This window comes from Heptranchias perlo, chromosome 23 (genome assembly GCF_035084215.1).
Source record: "Heptranchias perlo isolate sHepPer1 chromosome 23, sHepPer1.hap1, whole genome shotgun sequence".
NCBI lineage: Eukaryota > Metazoa > Chordata > Chondrichthyes > Hexanchiformes > Hexanchidae > Heptranchias > Heptranchias perlo.
Window position 1 is genome coordinate 12,795,075 of NC_090347.1, and position 16,962 is coordinate 12,812,036.

Consider the following 16,962-nt stretch of genomic DNA (forward strand, 5'->3'; position numbering starts at 1 on the left):
ATTTAAAGTTGCCTATTGCTCGGGCATGCAAGGTTTTCGGAGCCTGTGCGGAAGGACTTCACTCACAGTTAATCAAACTTGGCCAAATTGCGGCCCTTTAACGCACTCTCGGGGCTTTGCTATTCTGTATCTATACAGTTTGTTTTGCATTAATCCGCTGCTCAACGTAAACCTTCTGATACTCTTGTACCTTTCGCATGATGCCATGTACCATCCGATTCTAGGCCACGTACAAGGGCTAGCTTTACTCTGCTTGGCCGTCAACTTCATGACAGTGATAAGTATGTGAAATTAGCTGTACTGTATTACTGTTCTATATTATAGCAGACAATGGGATGGAGTTTAAGGCAGTAAACCAGACTTGGAGTCCAGGTGATGATAAACAGCTCAGGACTTGTTATTTTAACATTCAAACTGCTCGATTGAAGTTTCATCGTCTGTTGTCCTATATATTAATTAAATACGGCCGTGATTTGTTCTTAAAACATCAATGATGTGAAAATCGTAGGTAGTACCGCCTCCAGCATGAAATCTGGAGGTGCACAGCCATTTATCTTATTGACAGAATGCAATATCATTGTCACTGCAGATGGAAACTGCTTTCAGTTTGGACATAGCTCATTGTGAGTGTGTGTCACACTGCACTCTCCAGCTATAGAAGAGCATGATGCATTCTCACATCTGGTTTACACCACTGCTTTGAGTTCACATTCCTTCTCAATGTGTAAATTCTCCCAGTGAATATGGGTGAATGGCCAATGTTCAAGCCAGAACATCCAACTCCTGCATCCAATATCTGCAAAACAAACTGATTTGAACAGGGCTTTGGGACCAGAGCCTGGTTCAGAACTCCATTTTAAAACATGTATTCTTGGCATGTGGGCAATGCTGGCAAAGCCACATTTATTGCCCATCCCTAGTTGCCCTGAGAAAATGGTAGGCTGCCTTCTTGAATAGTGATGATTTGTACAACTTGGTAGCTTGCTAGGCCACATCAGAGGGTATTGCGAGTCAATCTCGTAGTGTGGACTGGAGTCGCATGTAGGCCAGACTTGATGGCAAGTGGTGGGTTCCCTAATGAAGGACATTAGGTTTTTATGACAACCTGATATCCCACAAATTACCAGATATGTTGAAATAAATATCACAACTTGCCTGGTTGCTGGTCCAGGACCATAAGCACTGCACTACTGTACAATTATACATTTTTTTTATTCGTTCATGGGATGTGGGCATCGCTGGCAAGGCCAGCATTTATTGCCCATCCTGAATTGCCCTTGAGAAGGTGGTGGTGAGCCACCTTCTTGAACTGCTGCAGTCCGTGTGATGAAGGTTCTCCCACAGTGCTGTTAGGAACGGAGTTCCAGGATTTTGACCCAGCGACGATGAAGGAACGGCGATATATTTCCAAGTCGGGATGGTGTGTGACTTGGAGGGGAATGTGCAGGTGGTGGTGTTCCCATGTGCCTGCTGCTCTTGTCCTTCTAGGTGGTAGAGGTCGCGGGTTTGGGAGGTGCTGTCGAAGAAGCATTGTCGAGTTGCTGCAGTGCATCCTGTAGATGGTACACACTTCAACCATGGTGCGCCGGTGGTGAAGGGAGTGAAAGTTTAGGGTGGTGGATGGGGTGCCAATCAAGCGGGCTGCTTTGTCCTGGATGATGTCGAGCTTCTTGAGTGTTGTCGGAGCTGCACTCATCCATGCAAGTGGAGAGTATTCCATCACACTCCTGACTTGTGCCTTGTAGATGGTGGAAAGGCTTTGGGGAGTCAGGAAGTGAGTCACTCGCCACAGAATACCCAGCCTCTGACCTGCTCTTGTAGCCACGGTATTTATATGGCTGGCCCAGTTAAGTTTCTGGTCAATGGTGACCCCCAGGATGTTGATTGTGGGGGATTCAGCGATGGTAATGCGGTTGAATGTCAAGGGGAGGTGGTTAGACTCTCTCTTGTTGGAGATAGTCATTGTCTGGCACTTGTCTGGCGCGAATGTTACTTGCCACTTATCAGCCCAAGCCTGGATGTTGTCCAGGTCTTGCTGCATGCCGGCTCGGACTGCTTCATTATTTGAGGGGTTGCAAATGGAACTGAACGCTGTGCAATCATTAGCGAACATCCCCATTTCTGACCTTATGATGGAGGGAAGGTCATTGATGAAGCAGCTGAAGATGGTTGGGCCTAGGACACTGCCCTGAGGAACTCCTGCAGCAATGTTATACGTTTAGTTGCATACCATCTGAAGCAGGTACTGGTTTGGAGAGAAGGTGCCATGTAAATGCCAGAGAGGTTAAATTCCTGCGTTGAATGGAATATCCAGGAGAAATAGAATGAATCCTCTCCGTCATCAAGACCGCCTACGTCCACCTCCGTAATATCGCCCGTCTCCAACCCAGCCTCAGCTCATCGGTTGCTGAAACCCTTGGCCATGCCTTTGTTACCTTCAGACTCGGCTATTCCAATGCTCTCTTAGCCGGCCTGCCACCTTCCACTCTCCGTAAATTTCAGCTCATCCAAAACTATGCTGCCCGCAGTATTCGCACCAAGTCCCGTTCGCCCATCACCCCGTGTTTACTGACCTACATTGGCTCCCAGTCCAGCAGCACCTTGAATTTAAAATTCTGATTCTTGTGTTCAAATCCCTCCATGGCCTCGCCCCAGCCTCTATCTATAACCTCCTCCAGCCCTACAACCTGCCGAGATCTCTGCGCTCCTCCAGTTGTGGCCTCTTGTGCTTCCCCAATTTCTACGGCCCCACGACTGGCGGCAGTGCCTTCAGCTGCTTACGCCCTAAATCCTAGAATTCCCTCCCTGAACCTCTCTGCCTCTCTACCTCTCTCTCCTTCTCTAAGACGCTCCTTAAAACCTACCTCTTTGATCAAACTTTTGGTCACCTGTCCTTATATCTCTTGGCATCAAATTGTGTTTGCTAACTCTCCTGTGAAGTGTCTTGGGATGTTTTCGTATGCTAAAGACGCTGTATAAATAGCCAAGGGGAGCATTTAGGGAGCAGCGATCATAGTATCATAAGCTTTAGAATAGTTATGGAAAAGGACACTGACCCCTCTAAAGTAAAAATACTCAATTGGAGGAGGGCCAATTTCAATGGGATGAGAATGGACCTGGCCCAGGTAAATTGGAATCAAAGATTGGCAGCCAAAACTGTAATTGAACAGTGGGCGGACTTTAAAGAGGAGATGGTTCGGGTACGGTCTGGGCACGTTCCCACGAGGCAGAAAGATAGGACAATTAAAGCCAGAGCTCCCTGGATGACAAAGGAGATAGTGAGTAAGATGAAATGGAAAAAAGGGGCGTATGACAGATGTCAGGTTGATAACACAGTTGAGAACCAGGCAGAATATAGAAAGTTCATAGGGGAAGTGAAAAAGGAAATAAGAGGGGCAAAGAGAGAGTATGAGAATAGACTGGCAGCCAACATAAAAGGGAATCCAAAAGTCTCCTACTTGCATGTAAACAGTAAATGGATAGTAAGAGGAGGGGTGGGACCGATTAGGGACCATAAAGGAGATCTACCCACGGAGGCAGAGGGGATGGTTGAGGTACTAAACGAGTACTTTGCATCTGTCTTTACCAAGGAAGATGATGCTGCCAGAGTCTCGGTAAAGGAAGATATAGTTGAGATACTGGATGGGCTAAAAATTGAGAGGTACTAGAAAGGCTATCTGAACTTAAAGTAGATAAGTCACCCAGTCCGGATGGGATGCATCCTAGGTTGCTGAGGGAAGTAAGGGTGCAAATTGCGGAGGTACTGGCCATAATCTTCCAAACATCCGTAGATACGGGTGGTGGTGCCAGAGGACCAGTTCAAGAAAGTGTGTAAGGATAAACCCAGCAACTTATAGGCCAGTCAGTTTAACCTCAGTGGTAGGGAAACTTTTAGAAACGATAATCTGGGACAGAATTAACGGTCACTTGGACGAGTGTGGATTGATTAGGGAAAGCCAGCACGGATTTGTTAAAGGCAAATTGTGTTTAACTAACTTGATTGAGTTCTTCGACGAGGTTATAGAGTGGTAGATGAGGGCAATGTAGTTGATGTGGTGTATATGGACTTTCAAACGGCATTTGATAAAGTACCGCATGGTAGGCTCGTCATCAAGATTGCGGCCCATGGAATAAAGGGGGCAGTAGCAACATGGATACAGAATTGGCTAAGGGACAGAAAACAGAGAGTAGTGGTGAACGGTTGTTTTTCAGACTGGAGGGAGGTGTACAGTGGTGTTCCCAGGGTCGGTGCTGGGACCACTGCTTTTCTTGATATATATTAATGACTTGGACTTGGGTGTACAGAGCACAATTTCAAAATTTGCAGATGACATGAGACTTGGAAGGGTAGTGAACAGTGAGGAGGATAGTGATAGACTTCAAGAGGATATAGACAGGCTGGTGGCATGGGCGGACACGTGGCAGATTAAATTTAAGGCAAAAAAATGCAAAGTGATACATTTCGGTAGGAAGAACGAGGAGAGGCAATATAAACTAAAGGGCACAATTCTAAAAGGGGTACAGGAACAGAGAGATCTGGGGGTATATGTGCACAAATCGTTGAAGGTGATAGGGCAGGTTGAGAAAGTGGTTAAAAAAGCATACGGAATCCTGGGCTTTATAAGTCGAGGCATAGAGTACAAAAGTACGGAAGTCATGATGAACCTTTATAAAACACTGATTCGGCCACAACTGGAGTATTGTGTCCAGTTCTGGGCATCGCACTTTAGGAAAGATGTGACGGCCTTAGAGAGGGTGCAGAAGAGATTTACTAGAATGATTCCAGGGATGAGGGACTTTAGTTACGTGGATAGAATGGAGAAGCTGGGGTTGCTCTCCTTGGAACAGAGACGGTTGCGAGGAGATTTGATAGAGGTATTCAAAATCATGAAGGGTCTAGTCAGAGTAGATAGAGAGAAACTGTTCCCATTGGCGGAAGGGTCAAGAACCAGAGGACATAGATTTAAGGTGATTGGTAAAAGAACCAAAGGCGACATGAGGAAAAACTTTATTTACACAGCGAGTGGTTGGGATCTGGAATGCACTGCCCGAGGGGGTGGTGGAGGCAGATTCAATCACGGCCTTCAAAAGTGAACTGGATAAGTACTTGAAAGTAAAAAAATTTGCAGGGCTACAGGGATAGGGCGGGGGAGTGGGACTAGCTGGATTGCTCTTGCATAGAGCCGGCGCGGACTCGATGGGCCGAATGGTCTCCTTTCGTGCTGTAACCTTTCAATGATTCTGTGATAAATGCAAGTTATTGTTGTTAAGCAGTGCTTCAATAAGCTTCCCATTTGGGTAAGTATTGGTGATGGTGCAACTCCTGATTTGGGAAGAAAGCTGGCCCATCTGCTTGGTAAGTTACTGTTTTGTTGAATCACAGTATAATTTGGGTCAGCATGGCAGTAATTTAAGGAGCAGCCACTGAACCTTAAAATGGGAGAATGATTTCACAGCTCCTTGTGTGTCCAGGACTGGAGTGTGTTTGAGGGAGTTCCACATCAGAGCAGATGGAGCTTTATGAAAAAAATATGATGTAAACAGCCTGCCCAGAGTATTTTAATACATTTCGAAGGTTAGTCATGGAAAAAAAGGATCTTGACTTTCAAATAAGCAGACCTGGAAGCCTTGAATCTCTGATACGTTTACATCACTAAGGGCATAAATCACAGGGAAATGGTGTTGTTTTGGGTTAGGATTACAGTCTTGTGAAATGATGTGGGTTGTCTGAAGAGGTCATTTATATTGCAACATCAATTGTTAGTTTTATGTTGCACCATTATAATGTTGCCACGACAGGCTGCCCGTAATTGAAGTGTTGAAATTGAAGTTGGGTTTTGACTGGGCTCCTGATACACAGCCTTATTATTGATGCTACACTGCAGCCTCTGAGTAAGAGATTGATATAGCGTGTGGCATCTTCAACTATAGAGCTGGCTGCAATCGGTATCCTGTATTAGGAAGTGCGAACAGTTTCTTATAAGAGCTGGAAACTCTTCCCAAATATAGCCTTAAACACAGATAGAGCTCCCCTCGTGGCTAAGTAAATAAACACACTGCATGATGTGGTACTGAGTTGTGTCGATTCGAAAGGTATCAGACTCGATTACTGATCTGTGCTGAGTTAGACAATTTAAGGAGGGATGGTGATGGGGTGCAGCTGGCCTCTGCATCTTCAGGCTAAGGAGATCTATTGGTAACTTCATCTCTAGTGGCAGGGGTTCCCATTCATGGTTACTGCCTATTGGATTTTGCTGAAAAGTGTGGACTTCAGCTGAGGTCAGATTGGCCTTGGCTATGATGATGTCCTATCATGGTTGAATAGCCTTCTGACATTCACTGTCCAGACTCTCCGAATAAGAGCCACTTGGGCAAGGTACTGTCGGGACATGAATCACACCAGAAGACGAAGAAGAGCCTTAGAGAGGGTGCAGAAGAGATTTACTAGAATGATTCCAGGGATGAGGGACTTTAGTTACATGGATAGACTGGAGAAGCTGGGGTTGTTCTCCTTGGAACAGAGATGGTTGCGAGGAGATTTGATAGAGGTATTTAAAATCATGAAGGGTCTAGACAGAGTAGATAGAGAAACTGTTCCCATTGGCGGAAGGGTCAAGAACCAGAGGACATAGATTTAAGGTGATTGGCAAAAGAACCAAAAGTGACATGAAGAAAAACTTTTTTACACAGCGAGTGGTTAGGATCTGGAATGCACTGCCCCAAGGGTTGGTTTTCAAAAGTGAACTGGATAAGTACTTGACAGGAAAAAATTTGCAGGGCTACGGGGATAGTGCGGCGGAGTGGGACTAGCCGGATTGTTCTTGCATGGAGCCGGTACGGACTCAAAGGGCTGAATGGCCGCCTTCCGTGCTGTAACCATTCCATGATTCTATGATTCTTAAGAATAAAAGGAGAAAATTGGAGCAGGATTAACAGGAAGGAGCTATCCTGAAATAACTGTCATGTAGGCAGATGCGGCAGCCAATCTGCATACAGCAAAGGTCCAGTGAACAGCAAGGAGATGCACGACTAGATAATCTGATTTCTACTTGTTTTGGTTGAGGGATGAACGGTGACCAGGACACAGAGAACTTTATGCTTCTATTCTCATATTGTCATGGGGTCTTCCACATACATCCGAACAGACAAATGGGGCCTCAGGTTTACATCTCATCCGCAAGACAGCACTTCAAACAATGCAGCACTTGTAGGTACATCACTGATGTCAGCTTGGATTATGTGCTCATGTTTTTTTTTATTCGTTCATGGGTTGTGGGCATCTCTGGTAAGGCCAGCATTTATTGCCCATCCCTAATTGCTCTTGAGAAGGTGGTGGTGAGCCGCCTTCTTGAACCGCTGCAGTCTGTGTGGTGAAGGTTCTCCCACAGTGCTGTTAGGTAGGGAGTTCCAGGATTTTGACCCAGTGACGATGAAGGAACGGCGATATATTTCCAAGTTGGGATGGTTTGTGACTTGGAGGGGATCGTGCAGGTGGTGTTGTTCCCATGTGCCTGCTGCCCTTGTCCTTCTAGGTGGTAGAGTTTGCGGGTTTGGGAGGTGCTGTCGAAGAAGCCTTGTTGAGTTGCTGCAGTGTGTCTTGTGGATGGTACACACTGCAGCCACTGTGCGCCGGTGGTGAAGGGAGTGAATGTTTAAGGTGGTGGATGGGGTGCCAATCAAGCGGGCTGCTTTGTCCTGGATGGTGTCGAGCTTCTTGAGTGTTGTTGGAGTTGCACGCAGCCAAGCAAGTGGAGAGTATTCCATCACACTCCTGACTTGTGCCTTGTAGATGGTGGCAAGGCTTTGGGGAGTCAGGAGGTGAGTCACTCGCCACAGAATACCCAGCCTCTGACCTGCTCTTGTAGCCACAGTATTTATGTGGCTGGTCCAGTTAAGTTTCTGGTCAATGGTGACCCCCAGGATGTTGATGGCAGGGGATTCGGCGATGGTAATGCCGTTGAATGTCAAGGGGAGGTGGTTAGACTCTCTTGTTGGAGATGGTCATTGCCTGGCACTTGTCTGGCACGAATGTTACTTGCCACTTATCAGCCCAAGCCTGGATGTTGTCCAGGTCTTGCTGCAAGCTGGCACGGACTGCTTCATTATCTGAGGGGTTGCGAATGGAACTGAACACTGTGCAATCATCAGCGAACATCCCCATGTCTGACCTTATGATGGAGGGACGGTCATTGATGAAGCAGCTGAAGATGGTTGGGCCTAGGACACTGCCTTGAAGAACTCCTGCAGCAATGTCCTGGGCCTGAGATGATTGGCCTCCAACAACCACTACCATCTTCCTTTGTGCTAGGTATGACTCCAGCCACTGGAGAGTTTTCCCCCTGATTCCCATTGACTTCAATTTTACTAGGGCTCCTTGGTGCCACACTCGGTCAAATGCTGCCTTGATGTCCACCTCACCTCTGGAATTCAGCTCTTTTGTCCATGTTTGGACCAAGGCTGTAATGTGGTCTGGAGCCGAGTGGTCCTGGCGGAACCCAAACTGAGCATAGGTGAGCAGGTTATTGGTGAGTAAGTGCTGCTTGATAGCACTGTCGACGACACCTTCCATCACTTTGCTGATGATTGAGAGTAGACTGATGGGGCGGTAACTGGCTGGATTGGATTTGTCCTGCCTTTTTTTTGTGGACAGGACATACTTGGGCAATTTTCCATATTGTCGGGTAGATGCCAGTGTTGTAGCTGTACTGGAATAGTTTGGCTAGAGGCGCAGCTAGTTCTGGAGCACAAGTCTTCAGCACTACAGTCGGGGCCCATAGCCTTTGCTGTATCCAGTGCACTCAGCTGTTTCTTGATATCACGTGGAGTGAATCGAATTGGCTGAAGACTGGCTTCTGTGATGGTGGGGATATCGGGAGGAGGCCGAGATGGATCTTCCACTCAGCACTTGTGGCTGAAGATGGTTGCAAACGCTTCAGCCTTGTCTTTTGCACTCACGTGCTGGACTCCGCCATCATGTAGTGGGCCTTGAGCCCACAGCCTTCTGAATTAGAGGCGAGGATGCTACCAATTGAGTGAATTTGATATTTAGCAGTTTGTCGTGTTGGATAGTCGAGGCTGCAGTGTTCAATAACCATAGATTGTACTGTTGGATAATGTAGTTTGTAATGTCGACAACAGTATTGTACAAGTAGATTGTAATTTTAGATAGCATCGAATGCATTGTTGGATAATGTTGACGGGAGTGTTGGATAACAGACTGTAGTGTGTAGATAATGCTGATTGCAGTATTGGATACATAAATTACAATGTTGAATAATGTAGATTGGAATGTTTGATTGATATATTGATGCTTTGCTATATCTCTTTACAGTTGAGTAAGAAATTTCAGAGTTCATCTTTTTTCATTTGTAGGTAGGTAGAGTTTTTAGAGGAAATCTTACCTACAACTATTTATCTCCAACAAAAGCAAAATACTGCGGATGCTGGAAATCTGAAATAAAAGCAGAAAATGCTGGAAAACACTCGGCAGGTCAGGCAGCATCTGTGGAGAGAGAAACAGAGTTAATGTTTCAAGTCGATCACCTTTCATCAGAACTGGAAGATGTTCGAGATTAACAGTTTGTAAGCAAGTACAGAGCCAGGGAAAGTGGGGGGGGGGGAGGGGAGAACAAAAGGGAAGGTCTGATAAGGGGGCAAGGTAGGAGTAATTCTACTATTATTAACACTAATCAACACTGTTTACCTCCCTCACGTTTATAGTATAGTTTATTCATTGTTTGTTGGAAGGAGATCTCATTGGGACAAATGGTCCTTTCTTATCCCATACTGAGTTCTTAAAGCTTATAGAGGTGAGGTGATGAAGAAAATTAATGTTTTTTCAACTATTAAACTTGTAGTTGCACTATACCACATTTTGTGAATTTTGCCAATGTTGGTATGCGAATTGAATAGAAAGAATATAGAACTTGAAAGAAAAAACTTACTTTTATAGAAAGCACCATTCATGTCCTCAGGGTATATTGGCTCCCATTGCATTCATCTGATTAACCAATATATACTAGGTTTTAATTAAAAAACTAATACTCATCTCTTTTTAAGTTGAAACATTATGACTAACCTGGACATCAATATGTTGACATTGAATTTGTAGTTAAAATTTTGGGTGTTCTGCATGGGTAAAACTGAATTCTTTTTCACATCTCTAATTAAAAGTGGAAGTGAAACCATTCCTTCAATTCTAACCCCTGTGTTTCTCTGTTCTCTGTAGCAACATCCCTTCTTCACGCTGCATGAATCCCAGGAAACGGACGTGGCATCATTTGTGAAGCTTATTTTGGGAGATTGAAAGGTTCTCGTACAGTACAGGCTTTTACCATTGGTCCGTCTACACGTTCTGCTTTGGGATGAAATCACAAGATATCTTCTGCCGTTGTTGATCTTGGAAATATACCAGAGTTTCAAAAGTAACTCCGGTCACTGGCTAGAACGGGATAGGGGGAAAAAAATCATTAGCAAATTTGTGCAGTTGGAAGCAAAAGTCCAGCACTCGCTTCTCTAAATGTCCGAGTGATACAGTGCAGTCCTTTGAAAAATCTTTGTTAAATATTTTTGACTGACTTGCAAAAACAAATGATTGGTAGTAAGTTCACTTTTTAATGATTTGATTTTTTTTTAAGTGAATAGTTAGAGGATTGTGTTCTCATTTTTAATTTTCTGCAAGGACTCATTGTGTGTGACTGATAAAGACTTGCATTGATTCAGATGCTAAATTGGTCTCAAAAGGCCAGTTTAGCTTCTGAAAATGTAGAGATTTGATGCAAGGCTGTAACGTCTGTGCGTGAGTGTGTTTTAAATAGGTGCACTGAAAATTGTGTGACTGCAGGCAAACCAGGGGATGTGCAGACAACCAGCTGAATTGGGCAGGTGGCATGGTGGAGCCAGGTGGCTCGACAAGTCTACTCCCTCCTCGCCTACATATGGTGTGACTCTTTGCCGTATGTAAATAATGTGATGTGTAAATACGTGCTCACTTCCATAAATGTAGCGACTCCGGACGCATAGAAGGAATGACCTCCCTGTGCTTCAAACTCTAGACAGACTTGATCCAACCCAGTCAAGAATTGTTAAGTGACTATGTACCTTTTTGTATTTTCACCTGCAGTGCTAGATCTTGGAGCCACTAAACATCACTGTTTCCGGAATCAGCAAACGTACCCCCTGAAAATTTAATTTATTTTTTAAAAAAAAAGTTCAGATGTTAGTTTATCCAGCCTAATATTGTATATCGTACACCTCCTATTAATTTTTGCTGGTAGTATTTTATGAAGTGGTCAGGACGAAGATTGTATTTTTACATAATGTTTGTACAGGTCACTTTCAACGCTGTGGTAGATTTTAATAAACCCATTGATTTTCTTAGTTACTGTTTAAAAAACAAGATACATTTGAATTGATTTTTAAAAAATTGGTAAAGAAACTGAATGTTGTGAATTTTTGTCCCATATGTAGTACAAACCTTACAGGTAAGTTACCAAACCTTGCTGTTTGGTTACTCACAACCACCTGCCCTTCCTTTTATTATTTAGCGTGTAATCAATGCCTTCTGGGGACACAAATCCCATCTGCTGGACCTTACAGAAAAGAAATAATTGAGTCAGGAACTATTTATTTAAATCTTGAGTTTTAATAATTCAGGTGAAGGTTGACACTTTTTCGATGCTTTTGTAATTATATCCTTCCCTCCCTCACTATTATTATATCCTCTTTGATCAGGAGAATATGACAGTTCAGCTGTGATAGCCCGACTGTTGCCATCAGTGGACGTTCTTGGTCAATCCTGTGAGATGTGGGAAGGATCCCTTCTTTCCCAATGAATGGAGAAGCTCATTCTCTAGGGAGAGCCCAAGTGTGAATGTTTATTTGCAATAACTATGAATTTGGAGTCCCTCCCCATTGAAATTCCAAAACTCTAATGGTACAGCTTCTAGCCTTCCTTTCACAAGATTGGTTTTTTTTCTCCTCTCATTTTTCATCCCTCCTCTCCTGAAGGTAATTTAAGCAGTGGTTCTACAACCACTGGCACTCCTTTCACTCAAGTATCCATTATTTAATCCCTAGTTTTTTTTTTCACCGATTTTCTTTTCTCCCCACAATGGGGGAAGTGAGGTATACTTCCCTCCCCTGAGATGGAATGCCTCATCTTTGTGAGATGCTATAGAAAACCACTTGTCTACACTGAATTTTCAATCCGCAATGAGCTGTTTTCTGGCAGTGTTGTTAATCTGACACTAATGGGCTGTTGATCATGAGCCCCATTTTGAAGCCTTATAAGCAGTGCTGCCGTCTCACTCAATGCTGGGAAGCGCAGGGTTAAGTGTGTGACGTGTAAGTGTATTGTCTGTGCTTTTCCAGTTGAAATTGAAGCCCATTGTTGGAGGCGTTCTGGGTGAGCTTTGTTTTCATGCCAGTGTGCTGCCTGAAACGGGACCTTTTAAGACCACTGGAAGCTTTTGTAAAGAATGTGTTGTTCTGTTAATGATCCCGCACTTGGTGATCGCCCAAAACCGTTGCTCATGCTCGAACTTTAGCTTCCTTCAGTTCCTGAGCAACACAAATGTTTTAAATCCTTTTTTCTGGACGCTGTCCTTCAAAAGCTGATCACGTTTAAAAATTATAATGTAGATCATTATACAGCTGCTTTAAATTCAGGAATCTCCAATTGTCTGACCCTATTCCCAGAGCAGCTTTGAGATATCCCAAGTAAGAAGATATTCTTGTCAAGGGCAATATTTAATAGACCTTTTGAAGGTGCTACATCTCAACCAAAACATTGTGCAGAATTGGCATTTAAAAAAACATGGGCGGTAGAAATTAAGATTTTTTTAAAAATTTGCTTCTTAAATACCCACTGACCAGAGTTGGCAGCTTGCTAACCCTTTCTACAATAATGCACTCGTACGTAAGCCCAGAGAATTCTCTTGCTTTCTATGATTGTGTCTAAAAGTAAGCACAATCTCCACTTTGCTAAAACAGGACCTTTTCCAGTCCCTTTAAACAACTGCAGATAATAGTGGGCATTTATTTTAGCGTAATGATCTATAGATAGCAAGTCTAGATAGTTGATGTGGTTGAAAACATTTGAGATTAACCAGTCCAGTTAATATTTGGAATGATACCTTCTGGTCCCTGCAAAGTTTGATTGCTGGAGTGAGAATAAAAAGGAGAAGATTGTGCAGTGCTGTATCACTGTGGAGGTCCAAAGAGACTTAGGGGTCAATATAGATGGATCATTAAAAGGCCATGGACAGGTACAGAAAATAATCAAGAAGGCTAATAGAATGCTGACCTTTATATCCAGAGGACTAGAATACAAGGAGGTAGAAGTTATGATACAGCTATACAAAGCCCTGGTTAGACCACACCTGGAGTACTGTGTTCAGTTCTAGGCACTGCACCTTAGGAAGGATATATTGGCCTTGAAGGGAGTGCAACACAGTAAACTAGAATGATACCTGGACTCCTAGGGTTAAATTATGAGGTGAGATTACACAAACTAGGATTGTATTCCCTGGAATTTAGAAGATCAAGGGGTGATTTGATCGAAGTTTTCAAGATATTAAGGGGAACTGCTAGGGTAGTTAGAGGGAAACTATTTCCACTGGTTGCAGAGTCTAGGACTAGGGGACATAGCCTAAAAATTAGAGCCAGGACTTTCAGGAGTGAAGTTAGGAAACACTTCTACACGCAAAGGGTGGCAGAAGTTTGGAACTCTCTTCCACAAATGGCAGGTGATGCTCGCTCAGTTGTGAATATTAAATCTGAGCTTGATAGATTTTTGTTAACCAAAGGTATTAAGGGATATGGGGCTAAGGCGGGGAGATGGAGTTTGGTCACAGATCAGCCATGATCACATTGAAAGGCGGAACATGCTCGAGCGGCTAAATGGCCTACTCCTATCAGCATGCTCTCGAGCTGCTTTTATGTTGGCTTAGGTGCTCTGCCAGGTCCTGGTGCACGGGTGGCAATGCCAAAGTAAACTTGCCTGATTCCCAAAGACTGGGGTGGGGGGGGGGGGGGGTGAGGAGGACCTGGTGAAAAAGGAAGGGATTCTCAGCCTTAATGAATCAGTCAGGAGTGGGTGGCATTGCTATGGGTCTCACGCAATATAAAGGCATTGGACTCGGGCCTGTTCTGCAAGCTTGATTCCAACAGAATACAGTGGTCCTTAGACGGATTTTCCTGTTACTTGGTCCAAGTTTACTTTTCACTTGTTTCATTGATGACCTTTGGCCCTACTTTGACTTACTGAAGTAATATCATGGGCGTACCGTATGTTGTGGAGTTTAGGTGATACCCATCACTTCAGTCATTGTCGCCTATCGGCCATCTATTATTTGTAATATTTTAATTTTTAGTCCTCTCCAGACGATTGCGACATATGATTTTGTTTTAATTAGAGTGACAAGGGTACAGGGCTAAAACATTGCTAGGGGCTGGTAACTTTGAACCCTGTGTTCTGTGTGTTACGATACATCTTAAGCAAAAGACTAAATGGCATTTTGCGTCAGCTTAACATTGCTACGGAGGAATGCAGTAAGAGTTAATTTAACCCTTAGGTAGCGTTCTGCATTGATGTGCAGAGAAACTGAATGCTCAGACACCTGAATCAGGCGAGCTCTCTGCCACGGGGTTCTCACCCTGTTGCTACTGGCTATATAGAGCTCAATTCAGAGTAAGGGAAACTCAACATTCTCTTCTAATCCGAAAATTCCCTGAATTTAAAAAGAAAAGTTCTCTATTGTTTAAATGGAGCTGCCCAGGTGTTGAGTATCAGCCAGTCCTGGGGAATTCAATACACAATATGTGACCTCTAGGGGATTGTGGGGGGTGGCGGTTACATGACCCGCGTTTTGTTTCCTACAAAACTTGAATCTCTGCTCGCCAGCCTAATGTCTCAGTAAATTCACTTTGATCCGGGGGCTCTATTTCTAAGTTCTCGTACATCCTGTGTGTCTTTTTGCTCCAATTCAGTTTACCCTTTTCATTTTGCGCCCGACCCTAATTTCTCACAGGGATTCAAAAGTAATGTGGTGAGCATTTTTTTTGTTCTTTATTGAAGATCTCAAGATATCTTTTGCAGCGTCTAGGATTGACCCATATATTAAAGACTAGATGTGTGATGGCAAAATGAAATCCATTAGAAATTGTTAAATGTTTTGGGTGATTTTAAAAACCTTGGTGGTATTTCTATATAGTTCCCTACACCTTATTTGAGGACTGATGTTTTATCGTTCCAAATCATCCGGTGATCTGTGTGCAATCTTCTTCAGTGAGTTAAACGATCAGCAGTTTGACCAGGAAATTGGCCAACTGGTCAGGTTCAGTAAGTGAACTTTTTTTTTTGATTGAGAAACATACCTACGAATTCTGGAGTGCAGACAGGATAAATGCGTTTCAGAAATCGAGGGTTGCTCTGTTGCTAGACCAGCACACTGTACCTGACACACAAGGACAAGGCAATGTTTTGGGTCGTTCTTTCTGAAAGGTTGTAGTTCGTTCAGCCTGACTCTTTCCACCCATCCCTCTTGCACCATCCAACTGATGCTGACATTAGCTCCGGATCATTGAGCCGTGATTTTTGCACAACCTGTAGATGTTTATTTGGATAATTGCTGCGCAAGTCAGTGGAACTTCTTTCTGTGCTGCTAAAACTCACCTAGGATTTAACCAGGCTTAACTCCTAGTAGATGTCCTTCTGACTGACTGACTGTTCACTTAGCCACTTGTGGAAGGGATAAGTTTAGCCACATGCCAAAGTCCCATTAGATACTGTAACCACATTTTAATCTCGTCAATCTCTTATTTAATACGTGGTTTAAGATGATTGAGGTGAAAAGCAGTTCTAAACACTGCTTTACTATTTGAGTATGAGGTGAAAAGTAGGGAGAATCTAGAAGCCTTCAGTGGATCTTGTTTCCTAACCATTCTGGTGTGTTTGTGTGTGTGGGTGTGGGTGCGTGTGCATGGTGTAAGATAAGCTTGTTCATTTAAATGTACATGTAGGCAAACATACTGCACAACTTCTTTGAGTTTATTATATTTATCGCTGGTGTATAATTTATCTTGATTTATTTGAAGTCTGGTGGAAGCAGGGCAAGTGGGAGCGAAAAAGTAAAGCTACTGTATTCCTTTCTGATTCCATTTACTGTGGGCGGATGGTACTGTTAAGTTATGCAGCATTGAGTTAAAAGGTCTTGGTCCGAATGATCAGCTATGTTCTGTTGAACATGAACCTGCTACACAAAAATATCCACTTTGATTTTGGTTTCTTTCCTGATCTCTTGTGCCCCACCCCCATCACGCCTGACTAGGAAGGAGAGATGAGTGTTGTCCCTCTAGTCAGCTCTGTGGGTGATGGGATCTTGTTGACAGGTTGTCTTGCACTGTTTCAACACTTCTCAGCCATGTCACTCAGAAAGTGAGAAGGGTCTTACCTCAGGGAGGAAGAGAAGAGTATGAGTGTCCCTTGTCGCTAGCAAGCGCTCTATTTGCCAGCTGTTGTTGAAATGGTGATGTCTGCAGCTAGCTTGCCTGTCACGCCCACCTACAGGAGGCGGCATCAAGGTGAGAGTTGGGGGTGTGTGGAGAAGGCAAGTAAAATGGCCTTATGACGATGACTGTTATTGTATGACACACCGAAGATTTAATGTAATAGACCTCACGGAGGTGGGGGGGGGCCTCAGTTACACCTGAGCACTACATGGGGGGTAGTGAGAAATACAAAAGTTTATAAAGTTATTTATTCAGTACAGGGCGAAAGGATTGGGGGAATATTTTAAACATCTGGAGTGATTTGAGAGCAGGCCCATAGCTGAAATCTTGGTTTCTCATAATGCTTATGGGGTGCACTTCTTTTGCAGTTGTAGTCGCTGCTGCTCGAGGATGCTGTGTGAGGAGTCCAAGTAACTACTCGCGTATTGGAAGCTGCATCGCCACTTGCAA

General features: G+C 43.9%; 1 protein-coding gene across 1 annotated transcript in view; it reads left to right on the plus strand.

Annotated features, from left to right (window-relative positions):
- Positions 1–14,016, plus strand: part of map2k6 (mitogen-activated protein kinase kinase 6) — a 118,567-nt gene extending 104,551 nt beyond the window's left edge. Inside the window, exon 12 of the mRNA XM_068004030.1 lies at positions 10,229–14,016. Coding sequence (XP_067860131.1) covers positions 10,229–10,306 — 78 coding nt within the window. The 3' untranslated portion in view covers positions 10,307–14,016. The remainder of the gene's footprint in view (positions 1–10,228) is intronic.
- Positions 14,017–16,962: the final 2,946 nt, after the last annotated feature.